This window comes from Scyliorhinus torazame, chromosome 18 (genome assembly GCF_047496885.1).
Source record: "Scyliorhinus torazame isolate Kashiwa2021f chromosome 18, sScyTor2.1, whole genome shotgun sequence".
Classification (NCBI taxonomy): domain Eukaryota; kingdom Metazoa; phylum Chordata; class Chondrichthyes; order Carcharhiniformes; family Scyliorhinidae; genus Scyliorhinus; species Scyliorhinus torazame.
Window position 1 is genome coordinate 32,159,709 of NC_092724.1, and position 25,083 is coordinate 32,184,791.

The 25,083-nt window shown below is 46.6% G+C and overlaps 1 protein-coding gene across 1 annotated transcript in view; it reads right to left on the reverse strand.

The window, feature by feature from the left end:
* LOC140395097 (protein unc-13 homolog A-like) overlaps positions 1 to 25,083 on the reverse strand; it is a 522,914-nt gene that overhangs the window by 312,725 nt on the left and 185,106 nt on the right. The window contains exon 4 of the mRNA XM_072482511.1: positions 5,757 to 5,874. Within this exon, the coding sequence (XP_072338612.1) occupies positions 5,757 to 5,874 (118 nt within the window). The remainder of the gene's footprint in view (positions 1 to 5,756; positions 5,875 to 25,083) is intronic.

The window sequence follows — 25,083 nt, forward strand, 5'->3', positions numbered from 1 at the left end:
CTCATGAACAAGAAAAGTATCGCACAAAATCAAAAATCTTTTCGTTTTATCCAACTATACAGCCCAAACATTAAACAGTTTCTCCAAAACAATGTTAACTTTTAGAATATCAGCTTTTGTGGCACAGGGAAAATGTAATTTATGCATTCATTAACTTATTCACTAAACGTAATATTAAAAATATTTAGGCTAAACTTGATGTAATCTGAATGTCCATCCTTTACAACTCATGAATTTAAAGCAAAGGTGTCCAATGGAATTGATACATAAAATTTATCAATCAACAATATCCTATTTATTCAACAGAATCCAATTATTCTATCTCATTTCTAGCAAATCCTTTCAAAGCTTTTCTAGCTTATTTAAAAGAATACCACCTTTCTCCATATATGTAATATGCAAAGGCTATGGGTCTTAACAGCATCCAGCTGAATGACTTGTTGCTAAAACTCTCATCCACCTTCATGACCTGCTTAAGAATTTGTATAGGCAGTGTAACCATGATGACGCAAGAATTAGAGGAGATTGATTGGAGAAGATTGAGAAAGTACATTTTGCTGTCTGCATATTGTTATTCTGATGTATCTTGGAGTATTATGCTACAATTTATCAGTAGATTACCTCAAAGCTAGAAGAGTGAAATACTGTATGCTGTATTCATACGAGAATGTGGAGTGTGTTGTATCGGAGTATTCATACAAGATATTGTAATATGAACTCTGTAAATATTCATCTACTCATACTGGAATTGTGAAGTATAATGTTTCAATTATGACCTGTTCCGTGTTGTGACTGATGTGTGCATACTCCAATGATCAAAGTAACAAAGTGATTTAGAACAAAAAAGCAGTCCAAATATATCCCTACTTGCAAAGAAATAAAAAGTTTGTCAACTGCATTACTCTTCAACACTCACATTAGCACTTTTAAGAATTCCAATAGATATCTGTTGTAGGCCAGGAATGGCCAGAGCTCAGTTTGATATTCTCAGCAGGGCACTGGGGAGAAGCTTTAGGGGCATTACAACTGGCAGGTGGCCTCAGCTTCTCCAGAAGATGGACAAAATCAATCAGCAAAGGTTCCTGTTCTTGTCTGGACAGAGGCAGTCTCTGTCCAATTTCAAATATAACAAAAGATACCAAAAAGAACATGTTCAGATTGTAGAAAATTTACTTTAAAAACACAATGAAAAAGTATTATACTCTTGCAAACAAGTTAATTCTAGGAGGAGCCCTGGAGTTATCCATGTAATTTTTATTCATCAGCTGTAAAAAAAAAAAAAATCCATGAAAAATGAACTGCCGAATGGAGCAACTCTCAATAGTAAATAATATCACCACTGCAGTGGTAAAATTGAGTTGAATCTTTATGTGCCACAAGAGTACATTTTAATAATTGATTAATTGCATCTCAGTTGCATCTTTTAAGATGAAATATTTTGATAATTGTACTGTTATATCTCAATTACATCTTTTAAAACTAAATGTTTTGAAATTGGATTGAATAATCACTCAGATTTTGCATTCACTGGCGAAGGAATGACATCTGACATTCATTTCATTGACTTCTGCCCATGAAGCTTGTTTACGCTTTTGAATGTAGACTAAGTCATCTGTAAACAGGTCAAGAAACAGAGAGGCTCTTTAACCATAGTGCAAAATCCTCAGAGACATACAGAGCCTAACCAGGAAGTATAAATTAGATCTAGATTTGGAAAGGAAAGGGGATTAGAGAGATGAAGGGAGAGATAAAAGACAGAAACATTTAGAAATCTCTAACACTAATTAATTTCTGAAGAAATGAGACTCCACATTTGTAAAATTAAATTTTCAGGACTGTAGAGGTTGCTTGGCAGTAATTGTTACTTATCACAACTTCCAAAAATTCATTACCTCCTAAATGTAGTAACACTAACTTTTAATTCCACGTTAGTGGGTAGCTGGTAGGTCAGTACGCCAGCTTCATGCCTTTTCAAGTATTTCAAAGCAGAATCTATTATTGAGATTGTTGTTAATCCACGTCTGAAGGAGCAGGGCATGGCAGACAACATTTAAGTGCACATGTACATACTCTAAGTTGCTGTCTGATTTACTTCATAATAATGGTGAGTGGTTAGTGTTACCATTATTATTAACATAAAATTGTGTCCATTGTATCTTACATTGGCAGTAACAGTGAGAAGTGATATTTTAAAAATCACTTCAAAAGAAAAAAGAGATATAAAGCTAATAGGAAAATGGGTGCATGTTGCATGAGAAAGAGGAGCACAAAGTGAAAGTCAAACACCAATACTGTCAGGTTGAAGTGGGGGGGGGGGGGGGGGGGTCAGTTCTGGTCCTCCAAAAACAACCATGCAACTTTTTTTAAAGCTGACATCTAACCACTCACTTCCTGTTTTAACAAAGACGGTAAGGGTTGGGCTTGCAATCTACTCCTAGGTTGCTGCTTGGTAATTTGAATATTAGAATAAGGAGACATGCCTCAGAATACACAACAAACCTAGCCAACCAAGGTTTCACAGGCCTTCGATATCCATTGGCTAAAGGATTAGTGGGTAGAGGAGGTAAGGGAGTTTCCGCTAAGCTGCTGGATCCAGTTTAATTGCCCCATAAACACGCCTGCCCGACCCTTCCGATCTCTCTCGTCATTCTGCCACTGCCCTGCCCACCACCAAGGTCCATTCAATCTCACCTGCCGATCTCCCTCCCCTAACCCAAGGCCTCCAATCTCATTCAACACCAGTAGATCAATCTCCCCATCCACCCATAGGCCTCCGATCTCTCTCTCCCTCCTCCTCCTCATGACACAATGTTCATAGAATCCCGACAGTGTAGAACAGTCATTTTCAAAGTCGGGGTCGCGACCCACCCTTGGGTCAGGAGGGTCGCAGAGCCATGCATTGCAGCGTTCCCGATTGCGGCAAGTAGTGCCCAACGGCCCTAGCAGCCTGGAGCCGAGCGAGAAAGACCACCTCCTCCTGACATCAGTGTGCTGACCCAGGAGAAGATTTTTTAAAATTCAGTGCAGCCTTCCTGCATGAAGCGACGTCAGAGAGCACGTCACGCGGGGCGCGTAAGGGGCTGACGTACACTGATGTCATGTGTTTCGGGTGCAAGAGAGATTCCTCCATCTTGCAGATGCCAGCAGTGCTGGTGCGAACTCCAGGGCCTTCTGGTGAACAACTCACGAAGAAGAAGCTGAAAACAGGATCAAAGCAGCATATAAAGTTGAAGACTTGAGGTGTGGGTTAAGAATTGTGCCACTGAAAATCAGGATTCAAAGTTCATGTGTGATATGCAGTGAAGCACAGGCAAAACCCTCAAAACTTCAAAGACATTTGAAGACTTAGCATAGAGAGTTCGAGGACAAACCTCTTTATTTTTTTCAACTGATGCAGTGAGATCTTAAATCATCAGCTGAAGTCATTATCAGAAATATAACATTGAATCACAAAGCAAGTGAGATTGTGAGGATCAAGCAGGCTCACTTGACATATTCATCGCTGTGGGGGGAGGGGGGCTCCATAGGTACAACATTTCTAGTTTGGTGGCAATGAAACAATACCCCATCCCCATGTCATGCATGACTTATTAAAATAAATTCATTTTAATTTTAGCAATGAATGCTTCAGCAACAAATAGTGAAACTCAACACCATCATTTTTAAATGCAAAGTTGCTTGGCACAACGGCAGCCAACTCTGCTTTTTCAGTACTCTCCTGGTAGAAAACATATTGAATTAATGTTTAAATAGGACATATTCTACACACAGAACATATCTATACCATATTTATGAAGCAGAGGATTGTGTTAAATTCCTAGGAAAGACACTCTCATTTTTTCCCTTTTGACAAATTGAAAACAAATCTTTCAAAGTGAATTTTCTCTAATAATGTATGCATATTTTCAGCTTCAGATAACACAAGGTCTAAAATATCACCAACCAATGCAGCAGTTCCATCACTAAACAGTATTTCCATCATTACAGTGCATTCATTCTATGACTAAAATTGGCAAGTAGATTTTGTGGGGATTGCTAGAATGGTCATTTTGTTTCTGACACTGTTTTTAAAGTCAGTACAGTTGCATTTACACTACAGCTATGGAACAATTATGAGTGGGCAAAAACTTGTAGATGGAGTAGACTGTAGAGTAGAATGAAGTGGGAAAATCTGAACTTATCCACTTTGGCAGGAAGAATAGTGCGATAGCCAAAGGTAAGGTCTTCATTCGACACCAGGTAGGCAGGATAACAACTAGGTTTATTTACTTTACTCACAATACTACTCCTCACCCCACAGGATCACTCTTCCCGACCTGCTCTCAGATTGGGGTTTAGATCGTGTGAGTTCCTCCCAATTACGGAGGAAGCTCCGCATTCCCAATCACCTAGGGAGTTTGTATTCCAAGTGTAGGAGGAGAACTGCATATAATATAGGGTTTGGCCCCTGAGGGGGTCGTAACAAATAGAAAAGCAGATTATTACTTAAATGGAGCAAGGTTGCAGAACTCAGAGTTGCAGAGGGTTTTAGGTGTCCTGGTACATGAAATTGCATATAGTTAAGCATGCAGGTACAGCAAATGATTAGAAAGCCAAATGGAATGTTGCAAGGGGAATAGAAGATAAAGATTTTGCTACAGTTGTACATAGAGTGTTAGTGAGACCATACCTGGGGTACAGCGTACAGTTTTGGCCTCCTTATTTCAGAAAGGATATAAATGTGTCAGAAGCTGTTCAGAGAAAGTTCACTCAAGTGATACCTGGAATGAGGGGGGTTATCTTATGAGGAAAGGTTGGCCAGGCTGGGCCTGCATCCATTGGAGCTCAGAAGAATGAGAGGTGATCTTATTGAAATGTACAAGATCCTCAAAGGACTTGACATGGTAGAGGCTGAAAAGATGTTGCCCCTTGTGGGAGAGGCTAAAACTAAGGGACACAATTTAAAATGTAATAGGTTTCCCATTTAAGATGGAGATGAGGATAAATTATTTCTCTCAGAGGGTTGTGAATCTTTAAACTCTCTATCACAAAGAGCAGTGGAGGCAGGGGTATTTGAATATTTTTAAGGCAGAGGTAAATAAATAGATTCTTGACTACTAAGGGAGCCAAAGGTTATTGGGGATAGGCAGAAATGTGGAGTTGAGGCCACAATCAGATCAGCTATGGTCTTATTGAATGGCAAAGCAGGCTCAAGTGGCCAAATGGCCTACTCCTGCTTCTCATTTATACGTTCGTATGTAACATTACAAAACAATTTCATTTTTACCACCTGCTAAGAAACTACATTTTCAGTCCCGGCCTACATGAGTCTGAAACAAGATGGAGTACCTTCATGAAGTCTTTCTCCAATTTAAAAAAAAAATTCATTCATGGGATGTGAGCATCGCTCATTGTCCATCCCCAATTGCCCTCGAGAAGGTGGCGGTGAGCTGCCTTCTTGAACCGCTTCAATCCATGTGTTATAAGACCACCCACAGTGTTGTTTGGGAGGGAGTACCAGGATTTTGACCCAGCGCCAATGAAGGGATGGCAATATAGTTCGAAGCTAGTTAGGATGGTGCATGACTTGGAAGGGAATTTGCAGGTGGTGGTGGGTCCATGCTAGAGTCAAGTTTTCACCTACATTGGTTTTATCCTACAATTTTAGAATCAGTTTGAAGCACAATTGCTTTAGGTGATCTTATTATCCCATCTAGGCAAATCAGCCAAGGACATCAGGATAACAACTAAACATGACTTACAAACTCACTGCTTACCTCATTTGACTGCCTTATGCTTCTTAAAGGGATCCACACTGTACCGACCATTGTGTCCCAGATTAATCCTTTGTTCCAAACTTCCACAGTTAAACCAAGGTCTAAACGGTTGATTTCACTGAGGAATAACACAAATAAATTGGTCACGTGCAACCACTGGAAAATTTATATATACATCATTGTAAAAATAGGACTCAGATTAATATCACATGAGATTGCAATAACAAAGCTCAGTAAATTATAGTCAGTGCTAAAAGAGAGATATGCAACTCATTTTGTTTTTTTGCATTCATGTACAATAACTTGTTAATTCGATAAACATGTACAAAAAAAATTACCAAGGAATATATATAGAACTATAGGACTACAGAAATTTACAACACCGAAGCAAATCATTCAGCCCTTTGCATCTTTGCTGGTGTTGTGCGAGAGCAACCCAAAAATAAAAAACAGCTCTCCTTTCACTGCATAATCTTGTAGCATCAGCTGCTTCAAACATAAGTACACATAATTTATTTTTTTTGAAAATCTTTTTATTGGCTTTTTTCATATTTATAAACAGTTGTTACTTATATATTACATTTTTCTTGCCCGCGCTAATTAGCTTTATTTTACAGAGAGGTTTGTTTTGTCCTTCATTTGACTAGCTGTATGTACATTTTGCTGCCCTCTGGATCGGTCTATGATAGCCCCCCTTCCTCCTCCCCCCCCCTCCATTGGTTTCAGCACCCTTCCTCTTCTCTTGTGGTTTCCCCATTTCTCCCCCCCCACCCCCCCCCCCCCCCCCCCCCCGGCCGGGTTGCGCAGTCCTTTGGTTCTTCATCTTTTTTTTTCCCTGGCTTACTCCTCGTTGCTGGCCTCAAACAAGTTTTGGAACAGGCCGACGAACTGCCCCAAGTATCCAGGAAGCCTTCCTCGTATGGAGTACTTAATCTTCTCCAGGTGGAGAAATTCCGAGAGGTCAGCGAGCCAGTCTGCAGCTTTGGGTGGTGCTGCCGATCGCCAGCTGAGCAGGATTCTCCGGCGTGCGATTAGGGAAGCAAAAGCAAGGGCATTGGCCCCCTTCCCCATGTGTAACTCTGGCTGCTCCGATACCCCGAAGATTGCCACTATTGGGCATGGCTTCACCCTCTCCCCCACAACCTTGGACATTGCCTCGGAGAAGGCTGTCCACAACCCAACAAGCTTGGGGCAAGCCCAAAACATGTGGGTGTGGTTGGCCGGGCCCCTCTGGCACCGCTCACATATGTCCTCCACCTCCGGCAAGAACCTGCTCATTCGGGTTCTGGTCAGGTGTGCTCTGTACACCACTTTGAGCTGCATTAGGATTAGCCTTGCGCAGGAGGAGGTGGAGCTCACGCTGTTCAACGCTTCGCTCCAGAGTCCCCATCCCACCTCTGTCCCCAGTTCGTCCTCCCATTTTTGTCTGGTCCTATCTAGTGGTGTTCGGGCTCTGTCCAGTAGCTGTCCCTATATTTTCCCACATAGTCCCCCCTTCTCACTGCTTGTGCCTAGCAGGTCCTCTAGTAGTGTGCTTTCTGGGGCCCCGGGGTACCCTACTGTCTCTTTGCGGAGGAAGTGCTTTATTTGGAGGTGTCTCAATTCCTGTCCTCTTGATTGTTTCCACTTCCTCATCAGTTCGTCGGTGTCGCCAGTCTGCACCCTATGTAGAAGTCCCCGACCGTCAGTGTGCCCCCGTCCCGCCTCCATCTTTTGAAGGTGGTATCTAGCATGGCTGGGGGGAATCTGTGATTGCCGCAGATGAGGGCTATAAGGGACATTTTGGTTATCCCAAAGTGCTGTCTCAACTGGGTCCACGTTCTCAGCATGGCCGCTATCACTGGGCTCGTTGTGTACCTTGTTGAGGAGGATGGGAGTGGTGCTGTGGCCAGGGCCCGGAGGGTCGTTCCTTTACAGGATGCCCCGTCCATTTGTGCCCAATCTGTCGGGTTCTTGTACCCATCCCCTCACTTTTTCTGCCGTTGCTGCCCAGTGGTAGTATAGTAGGTTCGGTAGAGCCAGGCCCCCTCTGACTTTCCCTCATTGCAGTGTCGGTTTGGGAATTCTCGGTTTCTTGCCCCCCACACAAACACCATGATTAGCCCATCTATGTTTTGGAAAAAGGCCTTGGGGCTGAAGATCGGGATGGATCTAAACAGGAAGAGGAACCTTGGCAGTACGTTCATCTTGATCATCTGCACTCTTCCCGCCAGGGAAGGTCTTTTCTTGCTTCCTCCACTAGGCTGGTCAGATTCCACTTGTGGATCTGTGGCCAGTCTCTGGCTGTTTGATAAGTACATTAATGAAAGATGGAACTTTCTCTCCTTCAAGTATTCCTCCATTATAATACTTTCTATGAATCAAAAACTATTTCTAATGTATTTTGATATCTCTTGGTTATGTCAAAACTAAAGAAATAACTGTTTCCTATTTACTTCATTAAAATGCTTAATTTAAAAAAATATGTTTATTAAAAAAATTCCATATTAAACAAAACTACCAAAACAATCATACTTAAATACACTATAGAAGAGAGAAACAAAAAAGCAAAAAGAACACATTAATTTGAAACACAAAAATTAAACTAAACCCTGAACAGCTGATGGTGACTAACGCCTTATAAAAGGAAATTAGTGGTTGCCACCTTAAGTAGAACCCCTCGACTGACCCTCTGATGGTGCATTGTAGAAACGACAGGAGGTCACTCAACCAAGCCGAGGCACTAGGCAGAGTAGGAGACCTCCTCCCAAGCATAATTCGCCTCTGGGCTACAAGTAAGACATAAGTGAGGACATCCGCCTTCACCCCAGACTGAAGCGCCGGCGAATCCGACACCCCAAATATGGCCACCAGTAGTCATGGATCCAAATCTACAGGGGTATCTCCGACATGGTGTTAAAGAAAGAGACCCAAAAGCTTCATCAAGTTGGGACAGGACCAAAATATGCGTGTATGATTAGCTGGCCCCCAAGAGCAGTGCTCACACTTATCCTCAACCCTAGAGAAGAATCTGCTCATCCAAGCTCTGGTCAGGTGTGACCTGTGCAAAACATTGAATTGAATCAAACTCAACCAAACACATGAAGACTTGGAGTTAACCCTGTGAAGGGCCGCACTCCACAGATCACCATTAATAATGGGACCCAATTCGCCCTTCTGGACGGTCTGCACCTGGGCAGGACTGGAACCAATGTCCTAGGGGGAAGAGAAAATGCTGGAAAATCTCAGCAGGTCTTGCAGCATCAGTAGGGAGAGAAAGGAACATTTGACAAAGAGTCATTGGACTCGAATCGTTCGCTCTTTTCTCTCCATACAGATGCTGCCAGACCTGCTGAGATTTTCCAGCATTTTCTCTTTTGTTTCAGATTCCAGTATCCGCAGTAATATGCTTTTGTCCTAGGGGGAATGTTTGCTGGTGCTGTTGGGAGGGTTTAAACTAATGTGGCAGGGGGTGTGGGAACCAATGCAGGAAGTCGGAGGGAAGTAAAGTGCGGACAGAAACAAAAGGCCATAAGGGGAAAAGTAAAAGGCAGAGAAACCAAGGTTAAAGATCAAAAAGGGCCACAGTACAGACAACCGAGACTGTGGAGAGCTCAGTGAATGGGTCCAGTAAGGTGAAGAGAAATAAAACACAGGGAGAGTGTACAAAACATGACCGGACAGATGGCCTGAGAAAGCATGGCAGAGAGCAAGAGAAGTCTAGATTAAACTGCATTTATTTCAATGCAAGAGGCCTGACGAGCAAGGCAGATGAACTCAGAGCATGGATGAGTATATGGGATTGGGATATTATAGCTATTACTGAAACATGGCTAAGGGAGGAGCAAGATTGGCAGCTCAATGTTCCAGGGTACAGATGCTATAGGAAAAATAGAACAGGAGGTAAGAGGGAGGGGGAGTTGCGTTTTTGATTAGGGAGAATATCACGGCATTACTGAAAGGGGATATATCCGAGGGTTCACCCATTGAGTCTATGTGGTAGAACTGAAAAATAAGAAGGGAGGGATCACTTTGATAGGATTGTACTACAGGCCCCCAAATAGTCAGCGGGAAATTGAGGAGCAAATGTGTAAGGAGATTACAGATAATTGCAAGAGAAATTGTGTGCTAATAGTTGGTGACTTTAACTTTCCCAAGATGGACTGGGACAGCCATGGCAATGGGCTTGGATGGAGATAGATTTGTTGTGTGTATTCAGGAGGAATTTCTCATTCAGTATGTGGATTGTCCAACTAGAGAGGGGGCAAAACCTTTTTTTTTTTTAATTTAAAGTACCCAATTATTTTTTTTTTCCAATCAAGGGGCAATTTGGCATGGCCAATCCACCTAACCTACACATCTTTGGGTTGTGGGGGTGAAACCCACACAGACATGGGGAGAATGTGCAAACTCCACACGGACAGTGACCCAGGGCCGGGATTCGAACCCGGGTCCTCAGCGCCGCAGTCCCAGTGCTATCCACTGTGCCACATGCCGCCGAGAGGGGGCAAAACCTGACCTCCTTGTGGGAAATAAGGAAGGGCAGGTGACAGAAGTGTTAGTGAGGATCACTTTGGGACCAGTGACCATAATTCCATTAGTTTTAAGATAGTTATGGAGAATAATAGGTCTGGCCCAAAATTTAAAATTCTAAATTGAGGGCAGGAACTTTCAAAAGTTAATTGGGGGAGTCTGTTGGCAGGCAAACGGATGGCTGGTAAGTGGGAGGCTTTCAAAAATGTGTTCACCAGGGTTCAGAGTAATCACATTCCTTTTAGAGTGAAGGGCAACACTGGTAGAAGTAGGGAATATTGGATGACTCGGGATATTGAGGCCCTGGTCAAAAAGAAGGTGGTATATGACATGCAGAGGCAGCTGATTTCAAGTGGATCCCTTGAAGAGTATAGAGGTTGTCGGAGTAGAGTTAAGAGAGAAATCAGGAGGGCAAAAAGGGGACATAAGATTGCTTTGGCAGATGAGGCAAAGGAGAATCCAAAGAGCTTCTGCAAATACATAAAGAGCAAAAGAGTAACTAGGGTGAGAGTAGGGCCTCTTAAGGTTCTACAAGGTCATCTATATGCGGATCCACAAGAGATGGGAGAGATCCTAAATGAATATTTCTCATCATTATTTACTGATCAGGACATTCATATGAACATTTGCAGTGGGGGCCCTGTACAATAGCCGAATCCAAGAATCCAAGAAATAAATTTGTGACCAAAACCGAACCTCCCAAGAATCTCAAACAGATATTCCCATTCCACTCTTATCGAAAAATGCATTCTCCAGTTCAAACACCGACAACATTTAGCAGGCGACTTATATTGGCCGACAATTGTCGACCCTTCACAAAGCCCATCTGATCCACCGAGATTACATTTGGGAGGCCGGGCTCCAGCCAAAGCGCTAACACCTTGTCCGCATTCTCCAGCCAAAGCGCTAACACATTGTCCGCGTTCAATAGTGAGATAGGTTGGTACGACACACCCTCTGCTGGGCTTCTTAAGAATCAACGAGATAAAGCCTGTGTGAGGATGGAGGATGGAGGTACAGGGTCCGCCCCGAAAGGGGGGGAAGCCCCTGGGGACTATAAAGGTAAGCCCCCAAGTTCAAATCGTTCTTCTTGACCGGGTCACTCAGCAACGCGAACCAACCTTGACCTTGACCGGTTCAACTGCCGCCGATATCCAGTAAGTCTTAAGTCAACGTTCGCTACGAGATAGGCGCTCCTAGCTACCAATCCGTACCAACTTCGAATCCCGCAGACTCAGAACCCGAACAAAAGGCCATTTTGATCCCCTGACCTGGTGGGCCAGTCCGAAGCTAAGAATAGGCCTGTTAGTCGTAGAAGTAGCTTAGACGTAGAATTTGTGCATGAGTAGCAATTACTGTGTATAATAAATGTGCTTTCATTTGAATCTTACTAATCGGTGTATTGAGTTACTGATCATTACTTGAACTTGAACCTCGTGGCGGTATCATAAAAATACCTGGCGACTCGAGAGCAAAGGTTATAAAACAGAGCCAATTGAACCAACCAAAAGTTAGCAACATATTACTGGCGACATCTGACGGGACCCGAACTAGAAGTGGCTTAACCACTCCGGGAGAACCCAAAAATTTGAATTAGAGATCCAGTTGGGAACAGAAAACCACAAGTGTTCAAGCAGTTCTGATCAATCCTCATAATTCGGAATTCTGTTAAATGCATGCATAACTAACAGGGCTATAAGGTAAACTGATAGATTTTGTGTTGCGACAAAACTGTCGGGTGTTTGTATTTAGGAAATTAGCGAAAGCCGTACCCGTATTTACAGCACCGCCTTAGTCCCCCTGTTCCAAATTTAAAAGAAGCATTCAGTTAAGAAAGATGGCAATGCAACGCCTCATGAACCCAGAAGATTTTGTGGTCGCAGCGACCAGCAGCAGTAGAGTAGGACAGTGTCCCGTATGGGAGGAAGAAATCAGGAAGTACCTCAAAGGGAAAGGATGGCCCCTTTGGAGTGAATACTGTAGCAATGAGGAAACAGGTCCCGGGAGTATAGGACATACTTGGTGGGAGAACCTGAGCGAGATTCATAAGAAGAGCTTAGGGAAAGCTCGCAAGCCGATGGGAATCGTGTCCTGCTTGGCACAATTGCGAGGCACAGAGAAGGTCGTTAGGATGCTCCGGAAAGAGATAGAAGGCATACATCGAATGAGCAAGGTCGATGTTAGTGAGGTAGAAAGAGAGAATGTAGAGTTAAGGAGGAAGTTGGCAGCAAAAGACGGAGAGGTGGATGATGCCAAGCGGGCACACCAGTCTTGTCTGGCGCACCTAAGCAGCTTCCAGTCCCAGTATGAAAAGGTCTATCAGGACACGCAACGTGCAGTCCTGGTACGAGAAGAAACCGAGAAGCAGGTAGAAGCATTGCAGAGGCAGTGTAGTGACCTGAAGGCAGCGTTAAGGGCACTCCATGCTGCCACCACGGAGCAAAGCCAAAGCTCACTAGACAACGCAAAGAGCCGGAAGCAGATTGCAGACCTGCAATCTCTGCTTTCAGTTCAAAAAGGATTCCAGGAAACCTTTGGAGCAAAATTAGATGAGGAAGACGGCCCTGATTGGGAAGAGTTGAATGAGACAGCGCAGAGATATGTTCAGGGAACATGTGCGCAGGGAAAGCCCCAAAAGAGAAAAGCGCCCCAACCCCCCACAGAACAGATAGTTCAGGCTCCAATGAACCCAGTCACCACCCACCGAACAGCCACATCGGACGATACGGAATTTCTGTACACCACCCCTTTAACAGTGACCCAATTACGGGACGCGTGCGAGAAAATCACACCGCTCCTCCCCACCACTTCTTTGCCAGAGTAAAGCAGCAGGCGACCATGTACGGCCTGGATGAGCGAGAGCATGTAAAGCTCACAGTTTTGAGTCTAGACCCTTTGGTCGTAGCAGCCCTTCCTGACCCACAGAATGTAGGAGGAGGCATCCTTGCAGAAATGCATACCGCGGTCCTAGACGCGATCGGGTATAACTGGAGTTACCCCGTAGGTGGCCTCAATAAATGCAGGCAAAAGAAAACCGAGCACCCCACAGCGTTTGATGGATGCCTGTGGATTCACTTTGCAGCAGTTTTTGGAGACTTAGACCGTGCCCATTTGTCCCTAGACAACATGGCCAAATGGACCCACACCCTTATGTCCCATGCCACAGAAACAGGACAAAAAGCTTGTGCGAATTATGATCCCTCAGAGGAGGCTCATAATGAGAAATGGGTCGTAAAAAGATTGTCCCGCGCTTGGGAGCAGTCTGTACAAAACAAACCCGCAGTTAAAAATCCCGAAGAAAAGCGGGCAGAAGCAGACATACAAGCCGTTAAAACACACCAGAACACCGCATGGGTAAATGAAAGCAAGAACAGCCCCCCCACAAAAGTCAGAGGAGTGTTTCAACTGTGGCCATTTAGGACACTTTGCAAGAGAGTGCAATGCCCCACGAAAGCCACAGAGAGCCCAGCAGACGGGCACTCTAAGTAAGAATAAGACAGAGCCCATTCATAGTGTGAGCACCCCTTCAGATCAGACGGACCTGAACGGAACGGACTGACGGTGTTCAGGCTCCCCCAGTTGGGTCTGCGACACCCTTTGGGATAGGTCCGGACGACCGGTAGTTGCAGCAAAAATACGGGGACAGCCCATCGAGTTTCTCTGGGACACAGGAGGGTCCCGCACCACAATAAATTCCTCCACCATGTTCCAAAAGAACACATGGCCCACTACAGCCACTATCACCCTCAGTGGCTTTACAGGCCACTCACAGCAGGGACACATCACTGCCCCTGTACCCATTCGAATCGCAACATCACCACCAAGCACACCATAGTTTTAGTCGATCTGCCCCACACAGCAGAACACATTTTGGGCATAGACTTTATGAACTCCCACAATCTATCCTTTGATCCAGTCAACCACTGTGTCTGGAAAATGGCAAAATCTGCAAGAGCCCCCGCAACATTCACAATAAGTGAATACGCCAACAAAATTAGCGCAGTAGGCGAATTGTGGTTTAACCCGACGACAATTAGCACGGACAAGCAGGTTAGGGCAGTTTTACAAAAGAACAGGACAGCATTCGCGACCCACAAGCACGACTGTGGACGGATGACTGGTTCAGTACAAATCACAGGACCTGACCCTCGACCCCCAAAACAGTATGGATTTCCCCAAGAGGCGGAGGGAGAAATCTCAACGGTAATCGACAGCTTATTAGAGCAGGGCGTACTTAGATCAGTAGCCTCCACTAATAATGCCCCGATTTGGCCAGTGAGAAAGTCCGATGGATCATGGCAACTGACCATCGATTACCGGGAACTCAACAAAATCACCCCCGCAGCAGCCCCCACAGTAGCACCAAGTCCCGAGACCATGCTCAAGCAGGGACTCAATTCCCGATACTTTACAGTTTTGGATATCAGTAATGGATTCTGGTCCATTCCATTGGCAAAGGCGTGCCAGTACAAATTTGCCTTCACCTTTAAAAATCAACAGTACACGTGGACATGCCTTCCACAAGGATTCCACAACTCCCCCTCCATTTTCCACTGACAGCTGGCAAATGGTTTATCAAAATTTTCACGCCCCGAATGTCTGGTCCAGTACGTAGACGACCTACTATTGCAGACAGACACCAAGGAAGAGCACATTGAGCTTCTGTCCAAACTCCTGGAACTCCTACAAGCAATTGGATGTAAAGTTAACCCCAAAAAGGCCCAGATTTTGGAAAACAGAGTGATATATTTGGATACAATTATCACACCTGGTAAACGCGAGATCGAGCACAAAAGGATTGACTCGATAGCTAAATTGCCCCTTCCCCAGAACGTTTCAGCCCTCCGGTCATTTTTAGGACTGGTTGGCTACTGCCGAAACCACATTGACGGTTTTGCCAGCAAGGCAGCACCCCTCTCAGACCTCCTAAAGAAAGGAGCCCCCTGGGAATCGCTTCCGCAGTATACGGATGCTGTGGACTCTTTGAAACAAGCACTCATAGCAGCCCCCGCACTACATGTTCCAGACCCGCTTTTTCCCTGTGCGATAGAGGTAGCAAGCACAGACCGCACCCTTTCGGCCGTGCTCCTTCAGGAATGGCACGAACAGTTAAGGCCCGTGGCTTACGCCTCCAGAGTTTTAGATGCTGTGGAGCAGGGATTTTCAGCCTGTGAATGGCACCTGCTCGCAGTATTCTGGGCAGTACAGTATTTTTCGTACATTACCGGACTGAACCCCATCACAATCCTCACAGACTTTTACTGGACGGACGACTCAAGGACGGTACAGTTAGTCAGATAAGAGCAGCCAGATGGACCCTTCTTTTGCAGGGACGGGACATCCCTGTTAAAAGGACAAAGACCCACACCGTTTTAGCCGACAACCTACAGTATCCTGGAACTCCTCCACCCCCCCATGAATGTGAAATTATCTCTCCACACCACAACACAGGCCCCTTTATTGCTAAAACACCCCCCAGAAAGATAGGTAGTTCAACCCAGAGCCCAAAGCACACAGACACGTGCGAACCCATAAAGATATATGTGGATGGATTTTCCACAATATTAGAAGGGAAGCGCATAACAGGATGTGGTATTTATGTCGAGGATGCGCAGGGACGCGCCCTAGAAGAAATAGCAATAAAACTTCCAGGACACTTAGGCGTGCAGGCGGCAGAACTTGCGGACATCGTATACATAGTGGAACACCCAGATTCCTTCCCCAGCCCAGCAGACATATATTCGGACAGCCTCTATGTCTGCAACAGCCTTACGGAATTCCTACCCCTGTGGCAAGCAAGAGGATTTGTTTCCGCAGACGGAAAACCCCTCCCCTCAGCCCCATTGCTCTGTCACATTTTAGGGCGAGCACAGAACAGACTTTTGGAATAGTGAAAGTTCATAGTCACCATCGTTCCTCCCCCCCTGGAAATGTAAAGGCCGACGCACTGGCTAAAGCAGGTTCCAGGCACGGATATGTTTGGACACCCCCCGAAAGCGCACCAGTGAATGCAGTTCAGGTCTCGCAGACTAATATCGAGGATTTAGTGCAGGCCCAGAAGCAGGACAGCAATCTCAGGGAGATTTTGAAAGGAAACTAGCCAGCCCCCTATAAGAAGTTTAAAAATGCTCTGACCACACATGACGGTGTGGTGTTAAAAAACACCCTTTATGTGGTTCCTGAACAGGACAGGAATCAACTGATTTGTTTATTCCATGACAGTCATGGACATCAGGGAATCGATCCCACTACAGCCCACCTCAGGCAGCTCTGTTGAGTTTAAAGGACGATGTAAATCACTACATTGAGAATTGCCTTATCTGTGCCCAGAACAACCCGGACAGATACGCCAAAAAGGCTCAGCTCAGTCACACCCGACCCGTTAATGGCCCCTGGACTAACCTCCAGATTGATTATATTGGACCATTGCCCCCTTGCAGGAATGGTTATAAATATGTACTGGTGGTGATAGACACGTTTACAAAATGGGTGGAAGCATTCCCATCCAGAACTAACACGGCAAAGACCACAGCCAAGATTTTAACCCACCACATCTTCATGAGATGGGGACTCCCCCGCAGCATTGAATCCGACCAAGGTTCCCATTTTACGGGATGTGTCATGAAGAACGTCCTGACGATATTTGGCATTACCCAAAAATTCCACATTGCATACCACCCCCAGTCGAGTGGTATCGTAGAGCGCATGAATCGGACCCTAAAATCAACCCTCAGAAAAATGGTCCAGCAAAACAACACCACTTGGGGTTCGGTCCTCCCTTTTGCACTGATGTTTTTGCGAAACACGGTTTCCACATCCACAGGTTACACCCCACACACCCTCATGACCGGACGCCCCATGAAAGGCACAGAAGTTTTATTAGTATTAGATTTGACCAGCCCCGAAGTGACGGCCCTCACACACGAGAAAGCAGTAGAACAATTAGTGGAGAATGTTAAAACGGCTCAGCGAGCAGCCGCAATGAAATTGAGCACAAGAAAGAAACAGAGCAAGGCCTGTTTCGATGAGACAGTGCATGCGACTGAGTTCAATGTAGGACGGCAAGTCATGCTCTCCGTATACAACCCCAGCACATTCCTGTCACCAAAGTATTCGGGTCCGTACTCCATTGCGGACAAAGTAAGCCCTTCTGTCTACAAAATATAGTACCCCAATGGAAAGACTGCGTGGTTCCATGTCCACCAGCTAAAGGCATATGGAAGACAGTCTAACCACGCACATCACATCATGCTCAACGCAGCAGCCCCCGCCCCGCCCACAGCCAACGTAACCCTACCCTCCCCCAACACGTCCAGCCCAGCCATGGACTCAACCTCAACTCCACCCCCGAAATATACACTCCGCCCCGGAACGCCCACAGACAGCAGCAGCAGCGACAGCGACTGTGACTCAAACAATAGCTACAGCACGCCACCCTACTATCCCCATGCAACAGGCCCCACACCCGCCGAATCTGAGCATGATTCGAGTAATCCCTTCACGATCACTTTCCCAAACAAACCCCACCACCGACCTACAATGATGACCCCGATTCCGTCCCCACAGAACTAGACACCACCTTTTGGCACCGAGATAATTTGTACAGACACGTCCGGAATGACGAGAGCGATCCAAAATCACACCATGCAGCCCTATCAGCCCTGATACACTCGAGAGTTTGCCATCCGGGAGAAGTTGACGACCTTGAGTCTGACTCCCAAATTGAGAACCCCTTTGCAACCCTGTTCGCAACCGATAACCGAGGTGACCAGATGATGTTTTAAAAGGAACCGCTTGGGAGAAACGGTGTCCTTTCTGATGGAACCTGCAGCATGTTTTATGTTGTTTGTAGTGTTTTGTTAAATGTTGTATGTCAGACCGGAAATTTTTTTTTCCACGGCCCCACGACACCACCCTTCTGACGCCCACTGGCAGTCAGAGAAACTAGTTTGGCCAGACGCTAGTTCAGCGGAACTAGTTTGTCCACAGAGACTTGGTAATGTCCCAGACGCCAGTTCAGAGGAACTCGTCTGTCGACTGAAACACAGACCCCGGTTCATAACTGCCCTTCTGGTTCGAAGGTAGAACCAATGCGGCAACCCCCCACGTTGACTACATTTCTTGCCCGTTCTTGTCGGTTGCTCAGGCAGTGGAGAGACGGCATTGGGACCCGCCCCGCCTGGGAACCCCCCTCTGGTCAGCTACACTCGGGTAGGGCACACACGACATTGGTCGCCATCCTACCCGGGGACTCCATCCAAATCGTACCCGTCGCGGCCCATACGCACCTCATTTCGGCAAGTTTTGTTCAAAAAGTTTTCTTTTGTTTTCAGGTGACCCTTAGGTTGCCAACCTTATGCTATTTATATCCTCAAACATTTGGATGGTAAACCGCACAGCCTGCGAGACGGCTCGCACTGGTTCAGTATTTGTAAGTGTGTCTTGTCCTGAAATTCGTTTTTTGAAAAAAAGAAAAATGAGGGAGTCACACATAGTGACCAACTATAAAGGGAGTAATTGGCACTAAAGGACAGACAGGATATCATACGAGATATTAAACCAAGATAGTAACAGACACTATGCTTGGTTACACAGAACTCCAGAAGCTCCAGGACCAGAGAAGAGAAGAGAAGAAGAACCATGAGGACATCCTCCGCGTGGCTCATAATCCTAATGGACATTTGGTTGCGTGCGAACACGAACCCCCTGACCTCAACTCCGCCAGCCGTTAATGATTCACTTCCCCACAGTACCCAGAGCCCAGTCACAAGCGACACCACACCATCTTGGTGTGACAGGTTTATAACCTGGTACTCCCTGTCCTACTTGATAGAATCCCTATTGGTATTGGCAATACTCTGCTGCATCGTGCAGACTATTCGTCTGAGAAAATGGAGAAGGCGAGCCTACCGCGCTCTCACCCCGGTATATAGGATAAGATCCCCTATTTTCGGATATGACCAGACACCTGACCCCCGCGATCTATAATAAAGAGCATTCGTTTGCGATTTGTTGCAAATAAAGAAATGTTCATGAGCAATTGTACAATCCTGAGCTTGACTACCAAGCCAGAAAATGTGTATAACACTGCTATGATTTTGTTTGTATGGTTTAGGAAGTTAGTGTGATGAAATGTTTCAGTGAGTGTAGTTTATTAAGGATAGTTAGAGGTTCCGATTTTCTTATTTTGTAATGCATGTCCCTGTTTGACATAGCACCCCTCAGAATTGTCAGCTAATATTTTTTTTGCCTAGTTATGGTCAGTGTAGAGGCCACAGAAGAGTGCTCGCCGGGTCAGGGAATGAAAAACAACGCAGTTATGTGATCCTTCACGCTTCGCGTTAGGATCACAAGGAGGGTGTGTAGCCACCTGGGTTGGCCAAGTCCCGATTTAAAATGGTGTACAGCAAAGGCTGCAGGGAAATTCAGCCAACACAGGCAGAAACTAGCAGGTGCAAGTTACTGTGTATTAAACTCTGCAAAAGCCCAGACAGCATCGCTACAAGCAGCCATCTGCATAATAATGTAGCAGCCATCTACATACTAATAAGCGATCCCCAGGAACAATCGCAACATTTGGGATAAACAAAGCCAAGCCAGACTCCCCGGCGCCAGCAGGAGCCAACACAAAAGAGGTTAACGGACACCTCAAGACCGCCCATCGAGCAGGGAACTGCTCCAGTATTGGAGAAATCGAACCAAGCGATTAGAACGAAGTCCAATCACTTGGAACCAGGTACAGGGTCCGCCCCGAAAGGGGGGGGAAGCCCCTGGGGACTATAAAGGTAAGCCCCCAAGTTCAAATCGTTCTTCTTGACCGGGTCACTCAGCAACCCGAACCAACCTTGACCGTGACCGGTTCAACTGCCGCCGATATCCAGTAAGTCTTAAGTCAATGCTCGCTACGAGATGGGCGCTCCTAGCTACCAATCCGTACCAACTTCGAATCCCGCAGACTCAGAACCAGAACGAAAGGCCATTTGTTCCCCTGACCTGGTGGGCCAGTCCGAAGCTAAGTATAGGCCTGTTAGTCGTAGACGTAGCTTAGACGTAGAATTTATGCATGAATAGCGATTACGGTGTATAATAATTGTGCTTTGATTTGAATCTTACTAATCGGTGTATTGAGTTATTGATCATTACTTGAACTTGAACTTCGTAGCGGTATCATAAAGATACCTGGCGACTCGAGAGCAAAGGTTATAAAACAGAGCCAAGTGAACCAACCAAAAGTTAGCAACATATTACTGGTTTAACCTTGTGCTCCAAAAGGGAGTTATATATTATCATAACAAACAGAGCCCCACCTGGAGCTAAAGCCCAAATCTAAACAAGAGCTATAAAAAGCCAACCCCAACAAGAACATGAAAATACAAGAACAAACATGAAATGGCAAAAATGCAACAATTCAACATGCCTGGCAACAGAACTAAAAACAAAATTGCACCGCGCTCAATTTGTGTTTATTTGAAAGAGTCCACCTCTCCAGGTGCAACAAAGAAATAGTCTTTTCCTTCGAAAGTTACTCTAAATAGAGCAGGTAGATCATACTGATCTGGGCTCACTTATATACAGGGCAGCCTTGGCTCTATTGAACACAGCCCTCCTTCATCACCTCCGCAGCCACGTCTTGATACAACCTGATGGCGTGGCCATCATGATATTGCTTCATCCATCTTGCTTTTCTCCTTGAAGCTGCAAAACTTCACAATCAGACATGCAGTGGATCCTCAGGACGAGGCCTCGGCCAGAGTGTATGATGGACTCAGTCCAACTCAGGAGGGGATATGAATCCAACTTCAGTCCAACTCAGGAGGGGATATGAATCCAACTTCACCCACCATCTTAACAAACATTTTTGCAAAGTATTCAGTGGGCATTGAGCCTTGCATCCCCTCTGGCAACCCCACAATTTGAAGATTTTGCCTTCTGGTCCTATTCGCTCGGTTATTCATCTTGGCCTTCAACGATTTGTTCGCTTCGACCACCAAAGATAGCTCTGGTTTCAGCGAGGCACTCTGATCACTGTGGCTCGAAAGGGCCAATTCCATATCTTTGGTCATGGCTCCATGGACTTCAATGGTTTCATTGGTTTCCCCCAGAACCGCTCGGATAGGGGCCAAGGCCTCTTCCATTGATTTCCGCAGGTCCTCTGACACAATTAGTTGGTGTTTTTTATTTTTATAAAATGTTTTTTATTTGGTTTTTGAACAAAGTATATTTACCGTTATGTACACAGAATAAGATATATAGACGAGAAGGGCACACACAAACATACCAAAAAAAAAGTTTTAATAAAAAATAAAATAAAATAACTGGTAAGGTATTATGCACCAGCTCAACAGCAGAAACTCTGTACAATTGGCAATATTATTTACAACACATAAGTAGGCATCTGTTTGTGTGTGTGTGTGGGGCGGGGCGGGGGGGGGGGGGGGGGGAGACTGGGGAGGTAGATATACATTTGGGTGCCGGAGAAACAATTACAGAGGGCAATGGGTCTGGTGTTGGTGTTGTCACTTGCTTCTCCCGGACGGATTTTGCTGCCGTTGTCGTCTCGCGCTCACCTCCACATCAGCCGTTTGTCCCATCTTTCACCTGGATTCTCCTTGCTCTCTGTTCCTGTAGATGCCAAGTTTGTTATCGTTTCCCATGGCCCTCCTTCCGGCTATCATTTCCCTGCCTCCCCCCCCCCCCCCCCCCCACCTCCCTGGTTCTCCTCTATTGTTCCCCGTCTCTTCACTCTTCCCCCCCCCCCGCCCTTCTGCCTCCTCCCCCCCCCCCCTCCTGTGGTTTGCCTTTCTTTCCTCTTAGGTTTAGCTGTCCCCGCCGCACTCTTCCGGTCTATCTCTCCCTCTCATGCCATGGCTACTTTCCCCTGATTCTTGACAACCTGGCTATTCTTCTGCCTGTTCGTTGGCCACAAACTGGTCCTGGAACAATTGGGTGAATGGCTCCCACGTTCTGTGGAAACTGTCATCTGACCCTCGGATGGTGAATTTGATTTTATCCATTTGGAGAGATTCCGAGAGGTCGGACAGCCAGTCTGCAGCTTTGGGTGGTGCTGCTGACCGCCAGCCGAACAGGATTCTACGGTGGGCGATCACGGAGGCAAAGGCAAGGACGTCCGCCCTCCTCCCCAGGAATAGATCTGGCTGATCTGATACCCCGAAGACCGTCACTTTCGGGCGTGGCTCCACCCTCATCCCCACCACTTTGGACATTGCCTCGAAGAAGGCTGTCCAGTACCCCGCAAGTCTGGGGCAAGACCAGAACACGTGGGCGTGGTTGGCTGGACCTCCTTGGCACCATTCACATCTATTCTCCACCTCCGGGAAGAACCTACTCATACAGGTTCTTGGTAAGTGGGCTCTATGTACAACTTTTAGTTGCATCAGGCTCAGCCTTGTGCCTGTGGAGGTAGAGTTGACCCTATGCAGTGCTTCACTCAGAGTCCCCACCCTATTTCAATCCCCAGGTCCTCCTCCCATTTCTTTCTTGTTGCGTCCAGTACGGTGTCGGCCCTTTCTACCAGTCGCTCATACATGTCACTACAGTTCCCTTTATCTAGTATGCTTGCGTCCAGTAACTCTTCCGTCATGACAGTTGTGGGTACGTCCTTGTCTCCTTTCGTAGGAAGTTTTTGAGTTGCAGGTACCTTAGCTCGTTCCCCCTGGTGAGCTGGAATTTCTCTGTCAGTTTGTCCAGTGTTGCGATCCTGCCGTCCGTGTATAGGTCCCTGACTGTCAGTGTCTCTCCGTCTTGTCCCCACTTTTTGAAGGTGGCATCAGTCAGCACTGGTGTGAACCTATGGTTGTTGCAGATGGGAGCTTTGTCCGACATTTTGGTCAGGCCAAATTGCTGCCGTAGTTGGTTCCAGGACTGGAGGGTGACTATCACCACCGGGCTGCTGGAGTATTTTTTGGGTGGGGATGGGAGTGGCGAGGGCCCGGAGGGAGGTCCCCATGCAAGAGGCCTCTTCCGTGCACACCCACTCGGCTTCTGACTCCTTAATCCATCCCTTATTCGCTCGGCCGTCGCCGCCCAGTGGAAGAATTGTAGGTATGGGAGGGCTAGCCCCCCCCTGCATTTTGTTTTTTGAAGGACCTTCTTTGGGATCCTAGCATTCTTCCTCTCTCCTCCCCCCCCCCCCCCTACGAACGCCATGATTAGTTTGGCTAGTGCTTTGAAAAAGGTCTTGGGGATGTAGATCGGAATGGATCTAAGTAGGAAGAGGTACCTGGGCAGTACGTTCATTTTGACCGTCTGGACTCTCCCCGCGAGGGAGAGTGGGAGAGTGTTTCATCTTTACAGGTCCTTTTTTACTTCCTCTGTCAGACTGGTGAGGTTCCATTTGTGGATCCCTTTCCAGTCATGGGCTATTTGGATCTCCAAATAGCGAAATTTGTGTTGGGCGTGTTTAAACGGCAGTCCCGTTAGTGCTGCCCCCCTTACTTTTGGGTGTACCGGGAAGATCTCGCTTTTGCTCATGTTGAGTTTGTAGTCCGAGAAATGTAGAGGAGCAGGTCATCTGCATAGAATCAGACTCGGATCCACCTCCATCTTTTTACTGCTCTGAGCGCGATCGTTAGAGCGAACAACAGCAGGTACAGTGGGCATCCTTGTCTGGTGCCCCTGTGCAGCTGGAAGTATTGGGAGTTGGTGTTGTTGGTCCGTACGCTCGCCATGGGAGCGTTGTATAGGAGTTGTACCCAGGAGGTGAACCCTGTTCCAAGCCCGAACCACTCCAGTACTTCTATGAGATATTTCCAGTCAACACTGTCGAAGGCCTTTTCTGCGTCTAGGGAGACGATCACCTCTGGTGTTCTCTCCCCGGAGGGAGTCATTATCACGTTCAGCAGGCGCCTGATGTTCGAGGTAAGCTGCCAACCTTTGACAAAGCCCGTCTGGTCCTCTGCGACCACCTCTGGTGCGTAGTTTTCTAGCCTTTTGGCTAGGATTTTGGCCAGTATTTTGGCATCTGCGTTCAGCAGTCAGATGGGTCTGTATGACCCACATTCCGTTGGGTCTTTATCTTTCTTAGCGAGATTGAGGCCTGTGCTAGCGTGGGTGACAGTGTGCCCCTAGCTTGCGAGTCTGTGAACATCTCCTGTAGGTGCGGGGCCAGTCGCAAATTTTTTGTAGAAGTCCACCGGGAACCCGTCTGGTCCCGACGCCTTCCCTGCCTGCATGGAGCTAATGTTGTCCATGATCTCTCCCAGTGTTAGTGGTGCTTCCAGGCCCCGTTTTCTGCCTCCTCCACGACTGGTGTGTCCAGTCCATCAAGGAACCGTTTCATCCCGGACTCCCCCATTGGGGGCTCTGAGATATACAGCCCTTGGTAGAAGGCCTTGAAGGTTTTGTTGATCTTTTCTGGTTCTGTTTCTAATGTGCCTCTGGTTTCCCTGATTTGTGCAATTTCTCTGGTGGCTGCCTGCTTTCTCAGCTGGCCTTCATATTTCTTAGGTGGGTGAGGACTCTGGATCTTATCACTGGGCCATTGAGTCCCCTTATGTTCCAGGTGACTATCCTGGTGGGGGGCTTCTGTCCCCTCTCTCCTGTGGGATTAACCATACTTACCTGGTGGACGTGCCCCTGCCCTCCGAGGTTTTCCTTTGCTCGGGGGCCGGCCAGGATGGCCGCTGTCACTGTTCTCTCCATGCGGCCGGGTCCCTGCGCTCCGGGGTTTCCCTTTGTCCAGGGGGCACCCGGCATGGCCGCACACTGTGCACCCACCACGCGGGTAGTCCCCTGCACTCTGGAGTCTCCCTTCGCCCAGAGACCGTATTGGGTGGATGCTTGCAGCGATTCCTTG